This window comes from Mauremys reevesii, linkage group 6 (genome assembly GCF_016161935.1).
Source record: "Mauremys reevesii isolate NIE-2019 linkage group 6, ASM1616193v1, whole genome shotgun sequence".
Classification (NCBI taxonomy): Eukaryota; Metazoa; Chordata; order Testudines; family Geoemydidae; genus Mauremys; species Mauremys reevesii.
In genome coordinates, this window is record NC_052628.1 from 77178433 (window position 1) to 77206259 (window position 27827).

The 27827-nt window shown below is 38.4% G+C and overlaps 1 protein-coding gene across 9 annotated transcripts in view; it reads left to right on the plus strand.

Moving 5' to 3' along the window:
- The window catches only part of ADAMTS19 (ADAM metallopeptidase with thrombospondin type 1 motif 19), a 381231-nt gene that overhangs the window by 269696 nt on the left and 83708 nt on the right, over positions 1 to 27827 (plus strand). For all 9 annotated transcript variants that reach the window (XR_005600317.1, XM_039544208.1, XM_039544213.1 and 6 more), the window contains 3 exons: positions 14576 to 14716; positions 15736 to 15886; positions 27175 to 27276. Coding sequence is in view for 8 of the 9 variants with exons in the window: in XM_039544208.1 (XP_039400142.1) it covers positions 14576 to 14716; positions 15736 to 15886; positions 27175 to 27276 (394 nt within the window). In the remaining variant the exon portion in view is untranslated. The remainder of the gene's footprint in view (positions 1 to 14575; positions 14717 to 15735; positions 15887 to 27174; positions 27277 to 27827) is intronic.

Here is a 27827-nt window from a genome sequence, read left to right on the forward strand (position 1 = left end):
TTTTGGCAATCCAATGAATGTCTGATGGCTCAAAGTTTTCTTTTCCTAATTATATAATTTTTTCATTTGATCACATGGTATAGTTCAATGATTATTCTTGGCATTGAACTGAGTACATAAATCTTAGATATAATTGTTTATCATAAAATACTGAAGTTTGCAGTATTTGCCTTTAGCCTCTTCTTTGTTGTTGCTGCCCACTTGCCCTGTATTATTAGATACTTTAATTTAAAAATCCACCAACAGGCCAACTATTTGTTTCATTTTATTAAGTTAAATAAAACAATCACAACAAAGTTTTAAACTATTTGTATTACCTGTATATGCTTCAGTCAAAGGCCCAAACTGTATACTCCAGTAGAGTTACAGATGGGAGGAATCAGAAGGACAAAGGATCTCTTTGGGAAGGTTCATATTATGAAGTTTTCTTAATTTTTCTTGAGGGGCTTTTGCAGGGAGGAATTATAGTGGGGCACTCCTCTCTCCCACATAGATTTGGTTCCTTCATATTTTTCCTGTGACACCGCTTATTCCTTGCTCTTCCACATGTTACCTATGTAAAAACTCCATTTGGGAGATGATATAGATGCACAGTTTATAGGAGGCACAGATTACCTGTCATTTAGCCAGGGGCGGCTCTAGGAATTTGGCCGCCCCAAGCAGGGCGGCATGCTGCAGGGGGCGCGCTGCTGGTCCCACGGTTCCGGGGGACCTCTTGCAAACGCGCCTGCGGAGGGTGCGCTGGGAGGGCGGCAGGCGGCTCCGGCGGACTTTCCACAGTCATGCCTGCGGGAGGTCCACCCGAGCCGCGGGACCAGCGAACCCTCCGCAGTCATGCTTGGCGCGCTGGGGTCTGGAGCCGGCCCTGCATTTAGCCCCCGCTGTAGGAGAGAGGAGAATGCCTGAGATAGTAGCTCCTCTTCCTCTCCCAGTCCCACATTCTATTTCCATATTTACATCTATGACATAATGCATATGCAAAGCAAAGGCACAGAGCACAGGATACACAAGTTTCTTACAGTGAGCAATGCAACAAATATCATGTAAATTATATTGTAGCAGCCATATCAGAGAAAATGAAACTTGGATTGGAAAATGTTATATAACAATGGAATGAGAAAGCATATTGGGAGCTCTTAATTTTCTATCACTTATGCCCTTGCTGAATCCAACATCTCGTGGAAGAACGGTGGTGTAAGTGGCAGAGGGAATTAAGAAAAGCTGTTTTGCAGAAGTCACAAGCTCACACAGATGGCAGGGTGAAGTACAATGTTCTACATGTCCGCAGTGAACTTTATGACTCTTAACATATTTGTTAGAATATGTATTGCATTAATACCATTAATTGCTCTTAAAATGGTTATAAGATTCAAAGCATATTCTAAAATATTGTCATTATCTTAGAGCCTTAATAGCTGGAAAGAGACAAATATTCCTTAGCCACATGTTTCTTTTGATTTCTGCATAAAATTCATAGAGTAAGGAGTGGGTTTGGTTTTCCTAGGCCAGCAGCATGTTCATCCAATAAAGACAGAATAAAATCTTGCTAAATAGAAAGTTGGCTATGCAGCTGGCTATGCACATCAGCAAAGTGTCTCTGTAACAAGGTCACTTGCCCCTCCAAGCTAAATTATTCCCTTGCAAGTTCCATGAGGAAATCCATTTGTGCCATGAGCTATGTTGCTTTTCTCTTATATTCAAAAACAATTATTTGTGGACCTGGCTGTGGGATGAGTTACCAGCCACGTGTTGGTCACAGCCTCATGATTATTAACCAGAATAAACAGTATCTATACCTTTCATGTAACTCATATTACTAACAACATAAAACAACATATAAAAGCTGGCTATTAGGTCATTTGTCTATGAACTCTTCAATATAACAATAATAATATGGCAGCACTTACAGAATTTTATGTCCTCAAAATGCTGGACAAATAATAACTGATTACACAATGCCATACAGATCCCTATGCTAGCTTATTAAGTATTATCCTCATGTTACTGAAAAGGAAGCTAATAACAGGTTAAATAACTTGCTCAGGGACACACATTGAATCAATATTAGAGCCAGGATAAAACTTGAGAGCTTATGGCTTCAAATCCATTTTTTAAGACTTGGATCACACTAGTATATCCATAGAACTTGGTGAATAATGGGAGAAAAGTTATTCATTAATATTTTAGTCAGAAAAGGAATGTGTCTCATAATTACTTATGAATGGTTTGCCCATAATGAAAAAAATATTCACTGGGTAATTTATTTTTAAAATATCATTACATTCATGAATAAATTATTCAAATATTATTCAGCCAGATCCTATCAAACTTTTCCCTTCTCAAGAATGATCTTCTCTCACAATTAGATTCTGTTCTTTGTATATCAGGGTGGAGCCAAATCTATTCATACATGAAGCTAATTGTAAAGTAACCAAGACCTTAAGAGACTTTTTATCCCCTTTCTTCAGCAATGTCTCACCCAGCCATGACTTTTCACAAATCACTGCTACTCTCAGCTTTCAGTTTTCACTCATCACCTTCATCCGTCTGATGTCTTCTTGGTTAGACCTTTATCTTTTGGAGTTTGGGGTTGGAAGTGGGATTATTGACTGCTCAGAAAAATGTCCACAGTTCCCCTGGCAACCCGTTTTTTTTATGGTTTGGTTAATCCCTCCTAAGCAGTTGGCAGATTCTGTGTGCTCAAACCAATAGCCAGCATTCCACAGTAGTAACAGAGAGTGTATCTCTGTACCCTTTGGCATTTTTCCCCCCAAATGTTAATAATAAAATAGTTTAGGCCAATTCCATCCTCTCCATAGCTGGGATCCCTCAGATGTCTGCTCCTAAGGTAGTTCTTCCTGAAGTATCATTCAGTCTCTGCACTACAGTCAGAGAGGTGGCACTTTTCGAGGAACAGGAAGCTTAGACAAAGGTAATTCAACTCCTAGAGGAGTAATGGGAGGCAGAGAAGCAACTAAGAGTTGCTAACCCTCCCCGAGAGGTCTTCTTCAAAATGGGCCCCAGGGAACCATCAGGTTGGGAGACCACATCCTCTGCCTCTTCCATGTATCCCCAAGTACTTGTGCCTGATGATAAAATATCCCTCAGGTGGTTATTTCAAAAAGTGGTTACAATTTGTTCCTTAATAATACATATTTCGATTATGGTTGCACCCTTTTCTGCATAAAAATTCCATTAGTTTCTAGGTGTGTGTGTAATATATATATATATATAAACAAGTACAACCCCTGCACAACAAAATTAATAGGTTAACAGAAGCTATGATTTATGCCTGTGGTTAGCTACTGTATTTCTCTGTTGTTTTCATTCTCTTTATTCTCTATTAATTATTGTTATAATTCTTAATTGGCTAGTGCATTAAAGTATTTTAGAGTAATCGTTATTCTAGGCACAGGCCTCAAATTCTTGAAAGGTTAAAAAATATTTGTATTGTAAATTGGCATTCTTTTTCTTTCTTCGGGTCCTTGTCTCATTTTAGGGCCTGATCCTACTATGTGTGCAAATAAGCATACGCCCTGGGTTAGGTGTTTGCAGAATCTAGTCCGTAGATTGTAAACTCTTCAGAGCATGAATGCTAAGCCTCATTTTGATCTAACGTACACCAGTTTAATACTGGTCCAACACAATTCATTTATGTGGACGTGCTTCTGATTTACTCTGTTGTAAGAATCCGGTCCTCCATCTCTAATTTGTCAATGCACTGTGCTTCAGTAATGGCATATAAGTAATGAATAATAATAATACATAAGAGCTTTCAAGTGTAATAGTGTGGTGTCATTGAGCGAGTCTGCTGCAATGAATGTACCATGTCTGCAGGAAATGTTGAGCTCCTGTTGCAGGATAAATATCAAATAACGTCTTTTCAGTGTGGACTTAATTTTTTCCAGAAGGTGTGTGCATAGCCTCATTTAACTTGTAGCAAAACATTTGTTCAGATGTGAAAGAGGTGTCATTTTGGAATGCATGACTGTAATAAAAGCATAAAAGCCTCACCCGGTACTTTTTTCACAAGAGCATAAGAATGGCCATACTGGGCCAGACCATCTAGCCCAGTATCCTGTCATCTGACAAGGGCCAGAGCCAGATGTTTCAGAGGGAATGAACAGAATAGGGGAATTATCAAGTGATCCATGCCCTGTTGTCCAGTCCCAGCTTCTGGGAGTCAGAGTCTTAGGGACTCTCAGAGTGTGGGGTTGCTTCCTTGACCATTTTGGCTAATAGGCATTGATGTACCTGTCCTCCATGAACTTATCTAATTTATTTTTTAAACCCAGTTATATTTTTGGCCTGCACAACATACCCTAGCAATAAGTTCTATTAAGGTGTATTACGTGAAGAAGTACTACCTTATGTTTGTTTAAAATCTGCTGCCTATTCATTTCATTGAGTGAGCCTTGGTTCTTGTGTTATGTGACAGGGTAAATAACACTTCCTTATTCACTTTCTCCACACCATTCATAGTTTTATAGACATCTATGATATCCCTCTTCAGTCAACTCTTTTCCAAGATGAATAGTCCCAGTCTTTTTAATCTCTCCTTATATAAAAGCTGTTCCATACCTGTAATCATTTTTATGCCCTCCTTTGTAGTTTTTCCAAGTCTAATATATCTTTTTTTAAACAGGGTGATCAGAACTGTACACAGTATTCAAGGTGTGGGCCTACCATGGATTTATATAGTGGAATTATGATATTTTCTGTTTTTTTTAATCTATCCCTTTCCTAATGGTTCCTAAAATTCTGTTAGCTTTTTTGACTGCCACTACACATTGAGCAGATGTTTTCAGAGAACTATATATGATGACTCCAAAATTTCTTTCTTGCGGGTAATGGTTAACTTACACTGCATCATTTTGTATGTTTAGTTGGGATTATGCTTGCCAATGTGCATTACTTTACATTTATCAACATTGAATTTTATCTGCCATTTTATTGCCCCATCACTCTGTTTTGTGAAATCCCTTTGTATTTTTTTTTGGAGTCAGCTTTGGACTTAATTATTTGAGTAATGTTGCATTGTCTGCAAACTTTGCCACCTCACTGTTTATCTCTTTTCCCAGAATATATTGAACAGCATTGGTCCCAGTATAGATCCTTGGGGACCACGCTACTTAACTTCTATCCACTGTGAAAACTGACCATTAATTCCTACCCTTTCTTTCCTATCTTTTAACCCATTACTGATCCGTGAGAGGGCCCTCCCTTTTATCCCATGACTGCTTACTTTGCTTAAGAGCCTTTGGTGAGGGGCCTTGTCAAAGGCTTTCTGGAAGTCTATGTACAGTATATCAACTGGATCACCGTTCTGAGTACAGAGAAACTTAGGTGAAAAAAAAAGCCTTCTAATTCCTATTTCATGTTAAATATCAACATGGGCCATCCTCAAAATCTCCCATAGTGTGCTCCAGCTTTCTGCATGATATCACAAAAATTTTCTGGCAGTGGCTTTTAAACAAGCTTGAGAGGTTTTATAAGATAAAAATATTTTTCAGTTGACTTGACAACCATGCATAATGTTAGTGGCAAGTTTATTTGACCAAGGCTCTTTGTCAAAATACGTTTAAAGTGAGATTATATAAATGGAGGTTAGTTGAACAGAGTGAATTGAAGTATTGCTAATGTTTCAGTTTGAGAATGTTTTCCATAGGATACTTCCTATATTCATGCAATATGTGGCATGTCTATGTTCTCTCAGCCAGGGTGGATTAAGCATTTCTTTATCCCGCTCAGAATAATAAAGCGCCTGTTCTTACTGCAAAATTTGATCAGTTTCCATGCAGATATGATGCACTTTTTCTTAAAAGTGCAGCACTAATATTTTTGTTAAATACAGCATTTTAGATTAGTGAAATGTTTCATCCCTTTACCCCAAACTGCCTTATCTTTCCTACCACACAAACACACATTCATGCATGCATGATTGTCTTGCTCTCACTTACATAAGAATGAATGGCTCCAAAAAGAGGGAAAGAGGAGCTCATGGATACAAGGGGCAATCTGCCCAGCACTAACATGATAAATTAGGTAAGAATAGAAATGTTAAGCCCCAGAACAGCACTACACACAGACACAATTTCTGAAGTGGTTTTCTGTTTGTGAAAAAGTGCAGTTGTCTCTTACACATGTCCATTACGTCATGCTGGGTTACTAAATACCATACCACTGAGATATTTCCCCAAATTGAACATTATGCACTTTCATATCCATGATCATTACAGTGAAAATGTGTAAGTGTGCTCTGTAGGTATGTATATTCTTCCATTAATGTATCTCTTGGTAAAAGGTGATATATCAGTGAGTCTCCAGATTTTTTAATGCATTACATGGCATGGTGGAGGAGATGGGGAGTTAAGACTTCTGCATTCCCGTTTTGTGTTCACTTTTTATGCACATTTGTTATAGGTATTAAGGAAAGGGTGTGTACAGCAACTTCCTCTTTGTAACAGACCACAAGCTACATTGATGATGTTAAGGAAGGTACAGCAGGTGCGTGCTTTGGGAATGCCTAGTTCTGCTTAAACAGAAGAGGGGCAAAGATGAGCAATACTTAACTTCTAAGATATGAGGTCCCCAAAGTGAAGCAATGCCTATTGCATTGTCCCAATATATTGAGAACTCTCTATAAAAGTAATTAGATTATTTTTTAAAGCTTGCCATTATTTTCAGAATATAAAATTTCTTCCACACAGGACTTCCTCTATTTAAACAATAGACAAATTTCTGCTATGTAATTTGTGCTACCAGTCTCTATTCTACATATTCTTCACTTGTTCAGTGGATGGAACATTGGACATGGAATGAATACATGTATGCATTAGGCATGGCACGGCGACACATTATGATAAGATATAATAGTTGAAATAATCTGTTTATTTTATAATCATTTTTCTATTTTATTTTTAAAATCTTTAAGGGCAGTTGCTACTTAGTACAGACTGAAACATCTTATCTTGTTTTCTAGATCAGAGTGTCTCCTCTTTTGTGTTGTAATGAAACAGATTGACACTAAGACTTTTTAAAAGATAATAAGATAAGCACTCAATGTACTAATCAGGGGAGCAACTTTTTTCACTACCTTAGAAAAATTATTCAGGCGAACACAAGGATATTGGAAATAGCTGCTCTTCTGATTATTACACTGGGGGCTAGATGCATCCAGTGTTTCAGGTGCCTAATTTCCACTTTAAGTGCCTAAACCCCAAATTTAGGCACCACTGGCATTCACAAAACCCTGCTCAGCTGCCTCCTAACCCTGAAGGTTCCTAAGCTTGCTTGGCGCCTACGTTTTTGCAGTAAAAATTCCTTACATGCCTATATTTTTGCCTCTGGGCATGCACATTGCTGCCTCACTCTAGGTGCTTGGTTGCTTAAGCCCCTGTGTGATCCACACAGCAGGGAGATTGGTGGTCCGCTGCCTATGCAGGGTGTCCGATCTGGTAAGCATTCTCAGAGGCCTCCTAACTCCACACCAAACAGCAGGACCTCCTGTGACGCTGCCAGACCAGGTGCCAGTTCTTGTCAAGGCTGTAGGTGTCTGCTGAGCATTGACAAATTCAGAGCTGGAAACCAGACCAGCTCACCTCCATGTTTGTATTGTTCAGGATAGGTTTTAGACTTATAAGAATGTGTTTAGTGTTTAGATTCTATGGAATGCTTCTAAATTGCTGCATGCATTAATTTCACTTGTAATGTCAGTATGCCATGTTATAAGGTAATATGTAAGTTTTGTTTTATAACTATAAAAATGCCTGCTTTATACCTGTGAACCCAGTCAGGAGGATTGGTCCATCACCCATCAAGTAGGACTATCACAACTAAATGCGCCATTGTGAACATCACATTACAAAGACTTGATTAAGGGCCCTCTCGCACCCATGAAGGCAAGAAAGCCCATTCCATCAGCTTGAATGCTGGAAGAAAGGGATAAAACAGGGACAAAAGAAACTTTTCTCTCTCTCTCTTTGCTGTTTGGACTTTCACCGGGCCGAAGCTAGGAAACAGAAGCATAAATCGCTAGGGTCAACCTGGGTTAGCCCCAAAAGACATTCAGTGCTGACAGTTTACTACAACTATGCACTTTTTGGAACCATAGACTGTAACTCATTTGTGTATATATGTTGCCTGCTTTAACGTTCTCATTTCTTTTTCCTAGTTAATAAATCCTTAGTTAGTTTACTAGTGGATTGGCCACAAGCATTGTCTTTGGTGTGAGATCTGAAGTACAAATTGACCTGGGGTACGTCACTTCTCTCATGGGACTGGAAGCAACCTGAATCTTTTGTGATCTTTGGTGTATGACAACCAACTATTACTAAGTCCAGTTTGCCTGGGTGGCAAGATAGAGCATGCCCAAGGGGACTACCTGAGACTCTATGGTCAAACTGTTATAGTGCTTCAGAGTTCACATTTGTTTCTGGGTTGGTGAAATGCCACCAGTTTGGGATGTCTGCCCTGTTTTTTTGACAGTCTGCCCTGAGGTTGGTACTCACAGTTGTCAGTCGCTCCAGACAGTGCGATAGCTCCCTCATAACTTTGAGCCCAGTTATTAGGGTATTCATGCAGTGTATGGGAGCCCTCTGATTCACATCCTACCTCTGCCTGATGAGAAGAGGAATTTGAACAGGGATCTACATCTCAGGTGATGCTCTAACCACTGGTCTATGGGATATTATGATATAGGATCTCTCTCAGGCTCTCCTGTTGAAGCTGTTCCACTATGGATAAATAATTAAAGACTCATTGGCACAAAGGGAATGGATCCTGGGTCTTCTGCCTCCTAGGTGAGTGTGCGAACCACTGGGCTCTAGAGTTATTTTCAGTCTGTATCTGGCCTAAGGACTCTTTAATTATGTTTTCAAAGTGGACCAGGTTTAACAAGAGAGATTAAGAGAACCCCATATCAGAATATCTCACAGCTCAGTGATTAGGCCACTCATCTGAGAAGTGATGGATCCTTCTTCAAATCCCTTCTTCTCATCAAGTAGAGAAGAGGACTTGGACTGGGGGGGGTCTCCTAAATCTCAGGTGAGTACCCTAGCCACTGGGCTGGCACCTCCCTCCAGATCAAACTTAGGCACCTAACTAATTGAAAGGGGTGGGACTTGGCACACATCCCTCCCCTTGGCATCTCCTGTTGCCCAGCTCAGGTAGCTCCAAGCTCAGCATGCTATCTTTTGTTAATCCCATTCCTAGGATGACTATCTCTCTCCGTTCATTGTACAGGGAGCCAAGGCACTGAAACCAGACTCTGTGAATGCCAATGATTTTCAAGGTGCCTTAAAAGAGAGGCATTGTAACACTCAACATCACAATATCCAAGTCCCTTTCTGAATCTACTGTGAGTACTTAATTTATTTTCTAGATCAAACTGTCAAAGTATTAAACTATTTCATTATAGAACAAACTGGAGGCATTTTGATCTAGAAAATAAGTACTCAACCCACACTCAGTAATAGTTACCCTTAATGATTTTAAAAATAAAATAAAATAGAAAAATAATATATACTATAAATAGAATATTTTGACTATTATATTATGTCATAGTAGTGGTGACTACTACTGACATGTCACAAAATCCTGTATAAACAGTAAAAAATATATAAATAAAAATAAATTTCTAAACAAAAATGTATTCTGAAATTATATTTTTTCCAATACAAAATTTTGAAATTGGAAAATTTTTGGACATATTATTTTGTGTGAAACTTTGAAAACACTTGTTTTTGTTCAGATAAGGAACACGCAAAAAGTTCAGAATGTGCAAAATTCCCACAAAATGGAAATTTTGATTTTCACCTGGCTCTACCTGTAGTCACAATCCATTCCCTGGACAGTCAGCAAACAAGTGAGGCAGGTTTAGACCTTCTGTGGTCTGTCCCTTAGTCTCCCCACAGTGTACAGCTATGTGGTTTCTCCTATCACAATTGCTACATATGGGAAATCGTACTAGGAGATTCCTTCTGATATATGTGCTAAGAGGAATAAAGGGACAGAATTTTGTTTCAGGTAATATTTCTGTGGTATTTTTAAATTGTCTGTTTCCCTTGTTTTTCTTTTATTTTAATATCACCTGCCCAAATTTGTGGTATATCTGATTTGTTCCAATATTTGAACTGCATATCTTTAATGGATACTCTAATACAATACTACATGCACTAGATGAGTAAAAGAATAAAAACTAGAATTTTCAAAGTTATCTGAATCTGAACTTAGTACATTTTTTCAAGGTTTGTTATTTAAGATTTGGCTAAACGGTAGTATTTGTACAAATGGAGTCTCCTCACCTGACAATCAGAATGTAGATGGACTCTCTCTTGAGGAAGTTTTAAATTAAATATGGCCCTGAAGTGTCAAGAAAGCTTTAAAAAAGCTTTCCAACAGATGGAAAGGGAAGTGGTCTTATCAGCAGGAGGTGAAGTATAGCCTTTGAGTATTTTGGATTCTAGCCAATGAGTTGCAGTGCAGGGGATAGACAATCACCCTTGAGCTGGAGTAGCTCCTGCAGCTCAAACAGATCCTCTGTCACGGGCAGAGACAATTTGGGTGTTTGTGGGGGAAGCTGTAATGTGCCCCCCCCCAAGTAGGGATTGTATTAATAAATAAAGGAAACACAGAGTTTAAAACAGAAGCTCATTTATCTCAGTTTATTAAATATGGAGAAATTTAGTCATGGTACAAAACCACTTTTCAAAGCATTACTTTTTAAAACATGAATAAAAAGAATGACTTACATATCTGAAAAAGTTCCAAACAATAATCTTCACCCTGGGTTTCTTTACATGAATTCTTCTGCAACATCTGTAAGCTGTAAGTCATCGGTTTTGTCCTTTTGTACATGTAAAAACATATACCAGTTGAGCTGGCATTGTCTCATTGTGGCTCAAAGCCATATTTTAATACATTGTAGAGCACTGAAACAATGCTCACTTACAGCATTGGTTGCCAGTACCACTAAAATCGTTTTCAACAATTCTACTACTTTGGAAAACAGTTGGCATTTGGCTTGGCTGGGAGAACTGATTTCAGCTATCTTTCTGTAAGCTGACAGATGGCTTACAGCAGATGAAGCTGACTAATCAGTCATTCATGATTGCAATCAGAATCATACACAGCAAGCATGTCTTGAACGTTTCTGCTACATTTGGAGTTGCTGTGAGAGTTCCAAGATTTTACATAATTTTGTAGCCTTTCTGTTCACACCTTAATTAAATACAGGTTATTGTAAAATCAATTACTTAGAAGTAGATGTACGTATAAAATTCCTTTATTGAATTTAGGTACCTGACTTCTCCTGTCCCTGTTTGCTTTTTCTAGGGAACTTTTCTCTTCCTTGAAAGTTCAGGTATTCTGACTATCAATACTAAACTTTTTTCATGGATTTGCTCTCAGAATAAGTTCTAGTTTTTCATCTGATTGGATGGACTGAAGTAGATTGTGTTATTTTCATATGTGGCTGCTGTGTACAACCTTTGCAGAGTTTTGGACAGAATGTTTACCATGTTTAGGAAATTTTTACTTAATTCAATACCAACGAGGAAATAAATATTCTTTTTCATTTTGAACAGCCATGTTACAAATTTGAGCTCTACTTTCAGGATCTTGCTTTGCATTCTTTGCAGCCTCTCAAGTTGCACACAATGAAAGGTGGTTCTCAGAAACTGTGCAGAAGCATTGGCTTCAGAGAGTCCATCTTGTTAAACAGAGGCCAGAGACGCCTCATTTGGGTGACTTCTTAAAATTAATTTTATGATTTTGTAAACAATTTCAAGAGTATCTCTTAGGATAGCATTATTCTTAAGAGCATCCTGGCGTTCCAAATTCAAAGCGTGTCCATAGCAATGAACCAGGTGCTTGTGGTTCCACCTGTTGTAATCTGCTTGTTACAACTGATACTAAGCCTGCCATACTGATGTAATCATCATAACATTGTCTCTGATAGTTACGGATACAAAACTACAAGCTCTTTTTTGAAGTCTGTTTCATCTACCATATTTCTATACTACTGTCCAGAAATTTTCTCAGAAATATCCCTCATGATTTTAAGAACCATGATTTCCATTATCTCATTTTGAATAATCGGATTTTGAATTTGTCTTGATTCTTTTTCATCTGCTTGGAAATATCATGATCATATTCTGCCTGAAAACAAAGCAACGGAATAAAGTTGCTGCTAACCTGTCCACTTAAAGGCATATTTTCAGCTTGTTCAATATAAGGGCTTTGTGGTACAAGTTCTTGTCTAGCAATATAATATGTACTATTTAGTGTTTGTATTAGGATCTTCCTATTTTCTTATTTCTTCTCAGAGTACTGAAATCTTAGCATGTCACAACATTCTGTGCGGTCTTTTGAAGAATATCAACTGGGTCATGGTGACACAAAGAACCTTGGGGCCTCTCAGTTTGGTCACTTTCCAAGACAAATTTGTCTTTCATAGCTTGAACTCGAACAGATTCACTTTATTCTCTATGGCATTTTCTGCTGTGGAGTTTCTTTTCCACAGAATATACCTTTAAGCTCTATAGTCGTGTTATTGAATGTGCATATGGGCAACTCCTTTGTGTGATCTTTGTACCTTTCTACTGACATTTGCTGCAGTATAGCTTTTTGTTTTGTTTTGTGGCGGCTCCAGTCGTCCAATTAACTTGCCTTCCATTGTTCAGACAGAGGGAAGGTTTACCCAGAGATTATGGAGGACATCTCTAACTTTCAGAATTTATCAAAGTTTTTGATAAATGGGAAAATGTGGCACTGGGTGTGTGGGGACAAGAAAGAGTTCAGTCAATCAAGAGTCTTAACTAGCCAGGGTTCACATCAATGGAGGTTAGGTGTGGAAACACTAGTGTAGTAATGCACTAACCAGCTCAGAAAAAGTGAGAAATTAAAATGAGCATGAAATAAATGTATCTTCACCCCAATTCTATAATCCATTCACAAAATTCTCCCTGAAGATTCATGCACAGACAGCTGCCTCAGCATCCCACACTGTGTACTGTGCACATTCCAGTAGGGGCTCCAAGCTAGCAGCAGCAGCAGCACTTCTGTTGAGCAGCCTGGCAGGCACAAGAGTCCTACAAAACAGTGTCTTATTGGGGAATTAAATTCCTTTCATTAATAAGCACAATGTAACATGAGCTGTGGTACCTCATATAAAACTTGACCTAGCATTACTGATATTTGACTGAACAGCTTTGTGCGGGGCACAGTTTGGCCAGGAGGGAAAGTTGGCAGGGTTGTGCAGTGTTTTTGTTTTTTGTTGTTTACATTTTAATATCAAAGTAAACAAAGGATGGTGAGATGTAGGGAGGTATGTGATATAAGCACTTAGTACTGGTCTAGAGGTAACTGACTTTTCATGCCGGAAAAATTGCATTGATGCATTTATTCAGCTGAAAGCAAGGACTATTTGTGAGAAATGACCAAGATAGCCAACTTAAGTGAATATACCTGATGAGTATAAGGGGCCAGCACATAGGGAGTAGTGCTTATGTAGTGGTATCACCTACAACGTTTTGCTTTGCTATAGTACAAACTACAGGGCTCTCTTGAATCCTGAAGAAGCTGCAAAAGCCCATCAACCACTCTGTATACCCTGCTCTGAAGAATATCCTTATAGTGACTTTTAAAGTCAAAAGCAGCCGAGACTGTTTTATTTACTTTTCACATAGCAGATCTGTGTGTATCCACATAGCTACTTTTGAAGGTTTTAAAGTGCCTTTTTTTCACTTAAAAAAACCCACCTGAATATTGCCTACAATAAAATAGGTTTTTTTTCAAGTGATAGTGAATATTCAAAAGCAACAACTGAGCAAATTCAAAGTGGCAGCCACAAATAGATTTTGTTGCAGAATTTTATGACTCCTGCATGGCAGTGTCCTGTGGGAGCATTCACCACATTTGTCCTTTGGATATAGTTCCCTTGAGTCATTCTATTGCTATTATTTGAAATAAAAGGTACTGCAACCAAAACTCTGTGAATTTTTGAAATTGTAAGTATACATTAAACTTCCGCTCAGGATATTTTAACAATAAATCTCACTTATTAGTTAGCTAAATGCAAGTAGTCAACAATAAACAAACCAATGTGTAATGAAAACAAGTTCAATGCAGAATTACACTGTGATTCACTGGCTTTGTTATGTAAGCTCATGATGGTCTTCTCATTCATTAGTGGGAGAAATGCAGTTTGTTGTGGAGGCCAAAAGTATAAATGAGTTCAAAATGGAATTAGATAAGTTTATGGAGGATAGGTCCATCAATGGCTATTAGCCACGATGGTCTGGGATGCAGCCTCATGCTCTGGGTGTCTTTAGCCTCTGACTGCCAGAAACTGGGAGTGAATGTCAGAGTATGGATCATTCAGTGGTTGCCTGTTCTGTTCATTCCCTCTGAAGCACCTGGCATTGGCCACTGTTGAGAGACAGAATACTGAGCTAGACAGACCCTTGGTTTGACCCAGTATGGCCATTCTTATGTTCGTAACCATTTTGAAAACCATTTATTATGCTGTTTTCTTAAAATATGTTTTTTATTTTTTAATATTTTCAAAATTCAGCATGGGAATAAATCATGACAATGACCACCCATCCTGTGCAGATGGTCTCCATATCATGTCTGGAGAATGGATTAAAGGACAGAATCTTGGTGATGTTTCCTGGTCTCGTTGCAGCAGGGAAGATCTAGAAAGATTCCTCAGGTAATTCAGTCAAGAAATAGCATTGCTTAAAGTAATTCTTTGACTTTAGTTGATCTAAGTTTCAGATACGCCAAATACTTAATACTCTCTACCAGCTTCTGTATGAGGTTAAAAAGGAAATACTGTTAATAATAGCTGCATATTAACCACCAAAAAGCCACCTTATCAACAAAAGAAAATACATTAACAAAGATATGGGGAAAAAATATGCATGAGGAAGTTTGTGTGTTTAAAATGACATCTGTATTGATCTCTATTTTGCACATAACATATTACAGATTACATCATGTCCTATGTTGTCATTCAATAACAAATAACATGGGGAAATAATATTATTTTAATAGAAATATTTTATGAGTTCTCTAACTGAGAATAAGATACATGGAATCATACCAAAATAGGACACCTACATTGTGCCCATGCATTGTATAAGGAATAACCCTCAAGAATAACTCTCTTGAATTGATAGATATGCCTACTGAAAATTTACTACTTACAATTGAGCAGTCCTTAGAAGGTCTGTATTGGAGCTGGCACTGGAATGGTAGAGATTCAAGGACAATCTGTAGATGTGTCCATTTAGAACTCAAGTGCAATGGAGGTCCATATATTTTCATCGCCCTTTTTCTTTAATTTTGTGTGAAAACTGAGTGCTAACTGATATCTTGGTACTTGAAAAACACTGACATTTAAAATCAGGGTGAAAAAAGTGAGCTCTATAAATATTTATTAAAAACCCATATAATTTTAACCAATTAAATTATGTAATACTTACACTAAAATGTTTTCCAAGTATTTTCCTGAAATCCTTATAGCTGCTTGTAATCTGTTTTGCCTTTCTGTAAATATACAACAGCAAAAGAAAGAACTTTGTTAAATTAACAGGTCTAAATGTCAGCAAAATGCTGCTTAAGATCTGTTAATGCTTTTTTATAGTAATTGCATATGTTCTATGTCAACAAAATAGCCAACCTTTATTAATATTATTCAACATTTTATGAATTTCTGCATATTGGCAGGTCAAAGGCCAGTAACTGTTTGCTACAGACAAGTCCCCAAAGCCTCAATTCTGTGATTATTCCCTCCAAACTGCCAGGAATGACGTACACTGCAGATGAACAGTGTCAGATTCTCTTTGGACCTATGGCTTCATTTTGTCAAGAAATGCAGGTAAGGATTGTTGTTTACTTTAGAGCAGTTATTTTTTCAGTGACAGCATGAAAGAGAGAATTACTGATTTGTAACCGGTTTTACACTTTGCATGTGAAAGTCAATATAGGCATGTTTTATTTATTGCTTCGGCCCTGTTATAGTGGTGCTGGATTGGAGCTTTAATGTGCACCATTAGCATGCTGATTTCAGTATAAAAATAGAAAAATGCATCCAGTGAAGTCATGGACCCTCTGAAGTAAATGACCTCACTGCACATTAAGTGATGGGGCCATTGTCTGGCTTCTTGGAAAAGGTGTATTTTCCCTTTAAGGGCTAGGAAGCCAGAGTGTTACTTGCAGCTTCATACCAGATCAGTGTGGGGACGCTGCCCCGTCCCTCCCCCCCCCTCCCCCAGGTGGCCAGAAGAGAAGGGGGACTACTTATGTCCATGCTGCTGCAGGAAAAGGTGGAGCAGCACCCACCCTCCCATCCATGGAAGCAGTTAAAATACAAGATTTTGTCATGATCCACTGTGGGCCTCACTGTAGTTGCTCCTTTCCAAGGGGTCAGGGAAGGAAATTTTTTCTTTTCCACTTCTTTCTGCAGCCTGTACAAAAACTCTCATTAGCTCTCATTAAACTACAATTTATGGGCCAGACTGTCAAATGTATGTGCAGTTGCATGATACCTTTGTACTCTCCTAATTTCCCTGTCCCTTTACTGGGGGGAAATAAATCAGGAATGTTATCCTAAGGAAACCAGGTGAAGTTAGATGGGCAATTAATCACCTGCAAGTTGCATATACTCCCCAAGATGCTTTGCCAAGCTGTCTCTCAGGCTGTCTTTAGTGCTTCTTTAGTGGTCCTTGCTACTTTCAGGAACACCAACAATTAAGTCAAGTTTATTATCCTGATGCTAATTTGACTGTCTTCTTGAGAATAGTGTACTTACTTTCCTGGACTTGTCCTCTGTTAATTTCTGATATTTAGTTTTGAATGCCCCATGGTCCATCTGTTCTAGGGTTTTTTATTTGTGAAAGTATATAGTCAAGTTAAACAACTATACGCCCAAGAAATGTATTCTGTCAGGTGGGGAATAAACGTTACTAGTGATATGTGCAGCTGCTAAAAAGAACTGAACCACAACTAACAATGCATTTCTTCTAAGATCTGACTGCCCATATATTTGATTAAGCAGAACTTGTAAGACTATCTGTAATCACATTATATGGTAATATTAGATATACCAATCACATCTCCCTCATTGCCAAGGTTCCAGCACACAATCTCTCTGATAATCCTGGGAGACAAGGGAGAGATTCCATGTACTTCCCTTCACGTGGTCTCGCTTTCCTACAATACCTGCCACAGCAGAGTACTAACAACATCTACCCTGCAGAGTTATCTCTGGGAGCTACTAAGTTGGCCCACATTCCTGTTCCTTGAATGGTGCCTAATCTTTATGTTGAAGATTTTTTTTAACCCTGTGAACATGCTTTAAGATGAAGGCTGTAATTTATGTAGTCTGAGAAGAGTAGCCTAAAGCCCTTTCAAGAACAAAGTGTCTGTGTATCTTTCAGTGTAAGATTTATACTGTCACTGTGATTATCTTGTAAAACTGCCAAGTTTGCTTTTATGCTCACTGTGCTTCAAGTAAGAATCAATTAGTTCCTACCATTCTTTTGAATAACAGAAAGTAAGATAATGGTTCATGAGTAGAACCTGATAATTGAGTACAATTGTAGAACTGCAAAATATTGGCCTTGAAGATTAAAGTCCAGGATGTGAATGCTATCTAGTCAACTTCACTAAAGCAATTCTTGTCATAACACAGCTGTGAGCTTTATAGAGAATGAATAGAGTGGTTGTATAGCATGGCAACTTTTAAGAAAGTCCAAGGGAAAGCTCATGATGAAAAGAGCAAAAGTTATGGAAATATTATATTCTTGTCTACATATCTGTCCTTATCGCCACCACTACTGTTCCCACTATCTCCACTCTGCACAAGCATGGCTCTTAGCTGCTCTTTTTGTCTTTCTTGCATAGTCCCAACTTTTATCCTCCTTCCCAGCTGTTCATATGACTGGAATGGCATTCCACTTGACATACACAAATATCCCTCACTCTTTTTTCCTTCAAAAACTTCCAGAAAAGCCAACTGTTCTTTGAAATGTTCCAGTCCCAGTGACCCCTGCCACACTGTTTCTGCATTTGTTAATGTTGTTCATTTTGTAATATACAAGGTTTTGCTGTTAGAATGGATGCCTCATAAGTCCTTTTGGAAGGGGAAATCTCTGTTTAGTTTGGCAAAGCTTTTTTGTTGTACATTGCTGTGTACTATTGTACTATATAAATAGTAAATTAATGTATAGTTTATAAAAATGAAGTGTCACCAGTATTATTTTATATCCTCAGATAAATCTTATTTCCTATTGTTAGTCCAATAATTTTAATTTCTCTTGTACTGTGATAACCATGTACAGGAGAGGGAACATACTGTATTAGAGCTAAACTTTGTAATCATAACTTAACTGTCCAAGATGGGGAAAAGAGAAAGTTTTACCCCTAGAAGAGTGAAGTTCTGACCCAAGGTTCAGTGCTCTGGTTTGTGTTTCACTACAGTGTTGTTGCTGAGCTCCAGCTTTCTATTAGCCTCCCTTGCAATGATGGTTTAACTGGCAGCACTTAAAGTTCCCAGTGAAAGTGTTCAGCTGTTTCTTATGATTTGCACCCACACACACACGTAAAAATCCTAAAATGTCAGAAAAGTCTTGTTTTGAAAAATTCTGACTGCATTACTTCAGTGATAAAAGTACAACTGTAAATATGAGTAAACCTATCACTTTTGTGCAGAGTAGAGCATATGACCTGAAGGGTTAGGAAAGATGGTCTGACAAAGAGACTGTGACACACAAACTCTCCAGTGTAAAACTTTAATCTTGATTGTTCTCTCAACTTACATACATTAAATCAAATGTCAGCAGGAAATATCAGGATTTATTTAACCAAAGGAACTCTGTCACCTGAGAGAGTCTAAAGCATATTGTTGTTTAAGAGTTTTCGTTCTGCATATTTGTGCTGAATACTTTATATTTATTGTATGCAAAAACAAATGTAAAAATAGCTAAAAATGCACAGTTTAGATACCAAAACTACATTAAAGATCATTTGTAAATTATTAATGAAATGTATAATGATGCTGGGAAATCATGAAATACAGCAAGGAATTAAATAAACATAGCTAATTATTTCCAGTGCAGCTACTAAACCATCTGAAGTATTTAAATAGCTTTTGAAGCACATACAAAGTATCTAATGAGGATACTAAATATTTTAAAACAAGCAAAATATTCACACTTTTTCAATGTCACACCTAATTCTTTGGGAGTTTAACAGACCATGTGTAACCATGCTATAGACTTTAGGTTAGATGCATTCTTCCAGAAGATATTAACAGAATTTAGATCAGTTTAAAAAAATCAGTTTGCTTTTTTTGTTGTAGTGTGTATTTTATATGGCTCTTGGGCTTGTATATCAAATATCTCACACACAATATCTCATGTGTGTATCCACAAATTCTCTATTACATCTCTCGTCTTCTCTGTGCTATTAGTCCTCTATGTAACCCGAGTCAATATTACACCATCATTGTTACCATTTGAAAAGAGCCTAAATTATGTTTCCTCTCAGTCTCTGAAGTTGTTGTTTCTCTTTGTGTTCTAGTCTGATATACAGCACGGGCTTCACTGATCAATAAATAATAATCTGCAGTCATAGCTGGTGCACATAAGTATGCAAGTATATTCTTATATACTTACAGTTTTCTTCAGATTCTGAGATTAGCATGATGTAACTTATGCAGCATCAAGATTGTTTGATGAACAATAAAAAATGACCTTTGTGTTAACTCAGGTAAAATAAGACCAGACACCAAAAAAGAATTCAAATGGGTAGGTTTTAATGTAATAGAAAGGTCAGTTTTCTAGGCCTTTTCAAGAGCCAAGTACATAAATTGGTGTCCTACCAAAAGTAGTTGAAAGCTGTGTCCTACTCATCCTATCAGTGCAGGTGGATTCAGTGGATCCTCCAAAAGACATTTCACAAACTATGGATAATTTTGCTATAGGAGGGTGTAGTTTTGTTAAATAAACATAAATGACATAAATGAAAGGGAGTGGGAAGGTAATATAATCCTTGAAGGAGAAGGTGCCTGTATCCTTTCAGGCCGATCATGCTAAGCCACCCTTTGTCCTAACTGATAGATCCCAAGGTCAGACAGATATCCCATCTGATAAACTGTCCAGCTCACCCAGGCCCACACTTCTCCCTGTCAAGGAGGTTAGAATCATCACTGAGTCAGACCCCAGAAAGGTTTTGTGGGTGAGTCTCTCAGTCCCAACAACAAAGATTCAAAATTTTGGGAGCTACATGCCCATCCCTGCCCAAACAGATAAATTCATACCACTGTAAAGACTCCATAGGACCCCAAAGTTGCAACATGACTTACTGAAATATAAGATTCTGGCATGGCCCAAACAGAAAAGAAAATGCAATGGTTAGTCCCCGTAACAACAACATCCAATTTGGTCATTAACACACACACACAATATTCCAAGGAAAGGACTGACTGCTTCTCCTAGGCTCTTTCTCCCCCACCCCCAAGTACATAGGTGGGAGGGGAAATCCTGCTGCAAGTAGGAAGGGAGCCTGAATAGTGTTTTGCTCCTCCCAAAGCTCAGCCTTAAAAAATGGAAGGGAGAGGGTAAAGCTCCCTCCCAGCCAGTTAGATCCAGAGTAGTAACCAGTGATACAACCTGACACTAAATAAGTTACAATTGGTTCAGATGGGCCAGGGAACCCCTAGTATTCTTCAAGGGGAAAACCCAGCAAACTCAACCCAGCACATCACTACCCACTGCTTGTAAGTTTGTCTGGAGGGGTGGTGGTCTAAGAAGATAAGAACAGCCATACTGGGTCAGACCAAATGTTCATCTAGCCCAGTATCCTGTCTTCCGACAGTGGCCAATGCCAGTTGCCACAGAGGGAATGAACAAAACGGGGAATCATCAGGTGATCCATCCTCTGTCGCCCATTCTCAGTTTCTGGCACACAGAGGCTAGGGACACCATCCCTACCCATCCTGGATAATAGCCATTGATGGACCTAGCCTCCATGAACTTATCTAGCTCTTTTTTGAACCTGTTATAGTCTTGGCCTTCACAACATCCTCTGGCAAGGAGTTCCACAGATTGACTTTGCATTGTGTGAAAAAATACTTCCTTTTGTTTGTTTTAAAACATGCTGCCTATTAATTTCATTTGGTGGCCCCTAATTCTTGTGTTATGTGAAGGAGTAAATTACACTTCCTTATTTACTTTCTCCACACCAGTCATGATTGTATATACCTCTATCACAGTGTTTCCCAAACTTGGGACACTGCTTGTGTAGAGAGAGCCCCTGGCGGGCTGGGCCGGTTTCTTTACCTGCCCCGTCCGCAGGTTCTGCCGATCACGGCTCCCACTGGCTGCGGTTCGGTGCTCCAGGCCAATGGGAGCTGCTGGAAGCAGCGGCTCAGCCCACACTGCTTCCAGCAGCCCCCATTGGCCTGGAGCGGCGAGCTGTGGCCAGTGGGAGCCGTGATCGGCGGAACCTCCAGACTGGGCAGGTAAACAAACTGACCCAGACTGCCAGGGGCTTTCCCTACACAAGCGGCGTCCTAAGTTTGGGAAACACTGCTCTATCATATCTCCCCTTAGTCATCTCTTTTCCAAGCTGAAAAGTCCCAGTCTTATTAATCTCTCCTCATACAGAAGCTGTTCCGTACCCCTAATCATTTTTGTTGCCGTTTTCTGAACCTTTTCCAAGTCCAATATATTTTTTTTGAGATGGGGCGACCACATTTGCACACAGTATTCAAGGTGTGGGTATACCATGAATTTATATAGAGGCAATATTATATTTTCTCTCTTATTATCTATCCTTTTCTTAATGATTCCCAACATTCTGTTCACTTTTTTGACTGCTACTGCACATTGAGTGAATGTTTTCAGAGAACTATCCACAGTGACTCCAAGATCTCTTCCTTGAGTAGTAACAGCTAATTTAAACCCCATCATTTTATATGTATAGTTGGAATTATGTTTTCCAATGTGCATTACTTTGCATTTATCAACATTAAATTTCATCTGCCATTTTGTTGCCCAGTCATCCAGTTTTGAGAGATCCTTTTGTAGTCCTTCACAGTCTGCCTGGGACTTAACTATCTTGAGTAGTTTTGTATCATCCGCAGATTTTGCCACCTCACTGTTTACACTTTTTTCCAGATCATTTATGAATATGTTGAATAAGACTGGTCCCAGAACAGACCCCTGGGGGACACCACTATTAACCTCTCTCCATTCTGAAAACTGACCATTTATTCTTTCCCTTTGTTTCCTATCTTTTAACCCAGGGGGTCGGCAACCTTTGGGAAGTGGTGTGCCGAGTTTTCATTTATTAACTCTAATTTGAGGTTTCGTGTGCCAGTAATACATTTTAACGTTTTTAGAAGGTATCTCTCTATAAGTCTATATTATATAACTAAACTATTGTTGTATGTAAAGTAAACAAGTTTTTTAAAATGTTTGAGAAGCTTCATTTAAAATTAAATTAAAATGCAGATCTTATCAGTTTAGTGCAATGATTCTTAACCTGGGGTGCACGCACCCCTTGGGAGTGTGAGATGCCCCTTCTCAGGGCGCAAGATGTGCAAGATTTTTTTAGAAGGTAAATCATCGAAAACACAAATTAAGCACAGGCACGTAAGTACAACTACTTTTTTTCATCAAACCTATGTATTTATGAACATTATACATGTTTTAACAATTACTGTAATATATAAACAAAGTTTTTAAGTTTTCAAGTTTCTAAGCCAATTGTACTGTAATTTTTGATAAGTGTTGCAGAGTGCTGGGACCAGGCCGGGGGCAGAGCCCTGGGCTGGCTGCCAGTACTCCAGGCTGCAAGGTGAGTGGGGCAGCAAGGTGAGTGGGGCCGGTCTGGGGTTCCATCCACTGGCTCCTGCCACCTGGTGTCCTGGCCGCCGGCCCCGCTCGGCCTCTGCTGGCCAGGGGTTCCATTCACTCAGGCCGGCAGCGGCTGGCAGCAGTGTGCCAGTTAAAATTGGCTCGCATGCCACAGATTGCCGACCCCTGTTTTAACCAGTTACCAATCCGAGAGAACCTTCTGTCTTATCTAATGACTGCTTACTTAAGAGCTTTTGGTGAGGGACCTTGTCAAAGGCTTTCTGAAAATCTAAATTCTCTATATCCATAGGATCCCTCTTATCCACATGTTTGTTGACCCTCTCAAAGAATTCTAGTAGATTGGTGAGGCATGATTTCCCTTTACAAGATGCTTGAGCTGAAGTTAGAGAGACTACTCTTGTAACTTGAACGGAATTTAGGTATCTATTCATTAGCAGATGCAACATTACCAACTTGTGTTAACATTTCTGTCAGTTAAATTCAGAATGACCGATTTTTTTTGGTATTCAGATATATTAAGATGTTTATAATACCATCGCATAATTGTGTGGGTTTGTGCATTTTAAAAAAACGTTGATTTTCTAAATCAAATAAATCCGTGTATGAAACTAAATGATTTTCTAGTGTGGCTGCCAAAGGCACTAATACTCTACCTACCTTATAAGGTAGGTAGAGTAGTCTACCTACCTTATAAGGTAGGTAGAGTAGGAATAAGTAGGTAGGAATAAGAGAGAATTTGTTTGATTTAAAATCTGGGCCAATTTCTAAAGAAGTGGCTGATGAGAGACTGGTCTTGGTAGCTGATAGCAGGCATAGAGCTAAAAAGGTCATTCATGTGGCTTTAATAACAGGAGATCACCTGATATCTTTGGTGAAGCATAGTGGGCAGGAGAGACAATTTATAGGTCTTCTGCCAATATTAGCCATTACCGGAGGCTTGCATGTTCTTGGGTTGGTCAGTTCATAGGGGCCTTTGATGAAGGCTCAAAGATGGAGTTAAATATCAGAGTCATCTTAATGTATCGTAATTCCCAGTGAGAATACATCAGACTTTATATGTGTGTGTTCTTTTTCTCTAATGTAAATGTGCTTAGTAATTTGTTTACCTTTTATTAAAAATGTAGTGAAAAGGGAGGGAGTGAACCTAGGAGATAGTTGACTTTAGGTGCAATGGCCATCTAAATTGATTACATCCTCTCTCTAGGATAAGTTTAGGTGGTGGGGGTTAAGGGCCACAGGCTATTTACAAAGGTATTTAGGTGCCTAGAGGCAGGTAGACATCTAGTGAGATTTACAAAAGCATCAAAACTGGATAGGCACCTAACTGCCATAAACTTACAATCTGCTTAGGTGTTTTTGTAACTAGAAACCCATCTATATATTTAGGCACCAAAAGACCTATGTAAATCTGGTCATACATCTTTTATGATTGGAAGTCAATCTTTTATGATTTATGGTCAATTGCAGCCAGCTTTGCGTTCCTATGTATTTGAAGTTCTTTGGGTACAAGTTGAAAGTTAAAAGGGGTAAAATACACTCTAAAAGGGAAGATTTTGGATTTTGTATCTTGAACTCTTGGAGAACTGTTTCTTCAAATGTAGTCATTTAGGTATGTAGATCCAGGATATAAAATACAAATAAGGTTCTTATCTGAGCTATGAATAGGAAGTCTTGTTTTGATTTCATTGTTATTGTCAGTTTACCTATATCCTTGCTCCAGCGAGGTTGAACTGATCTTACTATTTGCTTTTCTCTCATTTCTTATTTGGAATAGGACTACAACAGTAGAAGGCGTGATGCCTGTCTTATCCGCATAGTCTTCAGGAATTGGCCTGGAAGGCTTGTTCCTAACTTTAATGCTTCCCTTACAGTTATGAGCTTTAAAAAAAAGTTTGCTTAAAACTTAGTTTTAGAAATGCAAAGTTAGCTTTTCTCTTTGGACCTTAAACCATAAAACAAATTACACTGTGATGTATAAGTATTTAGGCTAGGGCCAGCTCTAACATTTTTTTTTAGAGTTTTGATGAGATATTTATAAACATATGATGCCTTATTAGATCAATTTCTTCCTTGGTGTAAGTCCATTGGCAATACTCCAGGGATGAATTTGGCTCATTGTCGTCCTGACCTTTGTTTCTGTACAATTCTCTGACCTACTGAAATAAATCTCTTCATTTTGTAAGATGTTACTACTGACATATTTACATACAAGACACACATTGACATTTGCAGGTAGTCCTATGCCCTGGCCCAGATACAAACATTTATTAAATGATATTTCCCTTACAATGAGGTTTTTTCAGGTACCATTTTATTTAGAAAACATAATATAAACACATTTTTCATGCATCATATCAAAGACCAGAAACTATTATTCAATTTTGCCAGAATAATAAAGATTTTAAGACAGACAGACCACATCTTGTCTTCTAGTGACCCTGGATTCTGAGAACCTGGTGCTGATCTGTTTCTTTTATCCCCCTGTCTCTCCTGATCCTTCTTGCCCCTGCACTGTCCATATTTTGTGGGCATCAGATTGCACAAGCAATAACCTTCAAGCAGTCATCCAGCCACAGCTGGGCCTGTTCACTTCCATCTGGTTTCCAGGTAAGGGAGGGGAACAAAATAGGGGTGGGGGCAAAGAAGGGGAAGGAAGTCACAATTCTGAACTTGATTCCTCTCTCTTGAGGATAAGACAGCCTTGTAATTTCTCTGTAGGGACAAAAAGAAGAGGCTTTCAGGAGCCACTGAGGAATTACAATAAGCAGCAATGTTCATGGCTCGACTTCCTTTCAGGGAAAAATAAAAACTGTCCTCTCCTGAAGCTAGAGGATGGGCTGAAGGACCAACTGTTCTTTCCATCTATAACAGCTAAAATTTTATGACCCCTTAATGAAAAACCATTATAATTTGTCTTGTCATCTTATTTAATATCCGTTCTATGTGAATGCCAGCTTCAGTTGAGTGTTGAGTTGCTTCCAGGGGAGAGAGGATTATGAAGGAATGGAAGTATATCAGGAAGCAGGAACCATTGGGATGGAGTGAACAGGGAACATTTGAGGAAGTCGTCAGGGAGATTAATAGTGTCTAAAAATGTTTTCTATATTATTTGAGCAATAGCAGAAGTTTTACAAATATTCACTTGGGTTTTGAAAACTCACTTCAGTCTTTATTGTGTTAGAAAATTCATATTTGATTTAAGGGTGAACTGCAAAGCTAAAATTAAAATAGACATAAGCATTTATGAGCTGAATGCCCTATTGACCAGACTGTCTGGGATATTCAGTAGAAAAATAAATTTTACTTAACCTAAAAATTCTTTTTTATTTTCATCTGTGACAACTTCCTGCTACATTCTAGTTTGTTGGAGAGCCACCAAAATAGATCATTCTTTGAGATTGTCACTGCAGTAGTGTGGTGTTCTAAAATGATTCAAACTAGGAAGTATTAGATGAATTTTACAATAGCAGGAAAAACTATTTAAATGTGCTTACTAACTTGATTGCCCCACACATCCTGTTGAGGTGGTGACTCAGTGCACTAATCTTTCAATTTTCATTTAGCCTTTCAGTTTTACACCTTTAAGTAAAGTCTATTATACTTCATTCTCAAAGCCCTCTAGTCAACATAATTCACAAATTATATACACACACACACACTCACAATCAGTGATTTCTAAAGCATACTTTCATTTCTAATGACAGTGCTAGCTTTCTTTCCTTTCAATGCTTGAATGAGTGGTAAAATAATAATGGAATAAACTATTAGCCCTCTTAATTCTTAAGAAGCTGTGAGTTTCGTGGAGAAAGAAGTATATCACTATGCCCCCCCTATGCCTACCTGTTTTTTGTCCATATGCACTATGGGGCCCCAGCCCATAGGTCAAGTAGCTGAGCTGTGCGCTGGTGGGTGGAAACAGAGTTCTCATTTCAGACTGTGGCTGTAGCACACCATCTACAGCTACCTCTAAGTCAGTCGATCAATATAGTGGTAGATCCACCTTGCTTATCAAAGCCCTACCTGTGTCAGTTTGGCAACATTCAAGGATTGTGACTGTACACAGGCTCCTGGAATCCGTCCCCCACTCCAGCAGCAACTGTGTCCATGCCCAAGGGGGGTGCAGCCAGGATTTGCTGCATACTATATCCACAATTTTTGTTGATGTTTATCTCTGTACATACTTCAGTACCACCAAACCAGCAACTGCCTGCTGAAATTAATGGATTACATATACACAGTCATTTAAGTCCTCTGTCCTTAGAAATGTATGTTTGTTTTTCAGCATTTTATTTGCACTGGGTTGTGGTGTAAAGTGGAAGGTGAGAAGGAGTGCAAAACTAAACTGGATCCACCAATGGATGGAACAGACTGTGACACTGGAAAGGTCTGACCACTGATTTTCCTATTGTAACTAATCGAAGTAATATAGCAGTCAATTTATTGTGATTAAATTTTGAAAATTGCTTCTGAAAAATTGCACATACATTACTTTTAAATATGAGATGAATCATTTTAATTTGTAAATTTTAGGAAATACAGTATATAACTAGATATTTCTGGGAATAACTGTTATTAATATAACATTACCATAGTATACAATAGGGATATCACTGTATATGCAAATACACTTCATAATTTTAGCATGTCTTTATGGGTTTCTCACAACAGTTCAAAATATAAATCAATCAATGACACTATACAAATGAATTTCACTGTAGAAAAAAATCTAATATGAACACTATCCAGTTCTGTGGTCTTTATACAGACTATATAATAACTGTAGGGTCGTTATTGAATATTTTAACATAAATTACCAGGCTCAACACCTAAACGCTATTTTGACTGGCAATAGATAATTGAGTGTCATTTATGTTTAACATAAAGGGTAAATATAAAATGTACCAGTGAATAATTTTTAATTTTCTCTAGCATTAA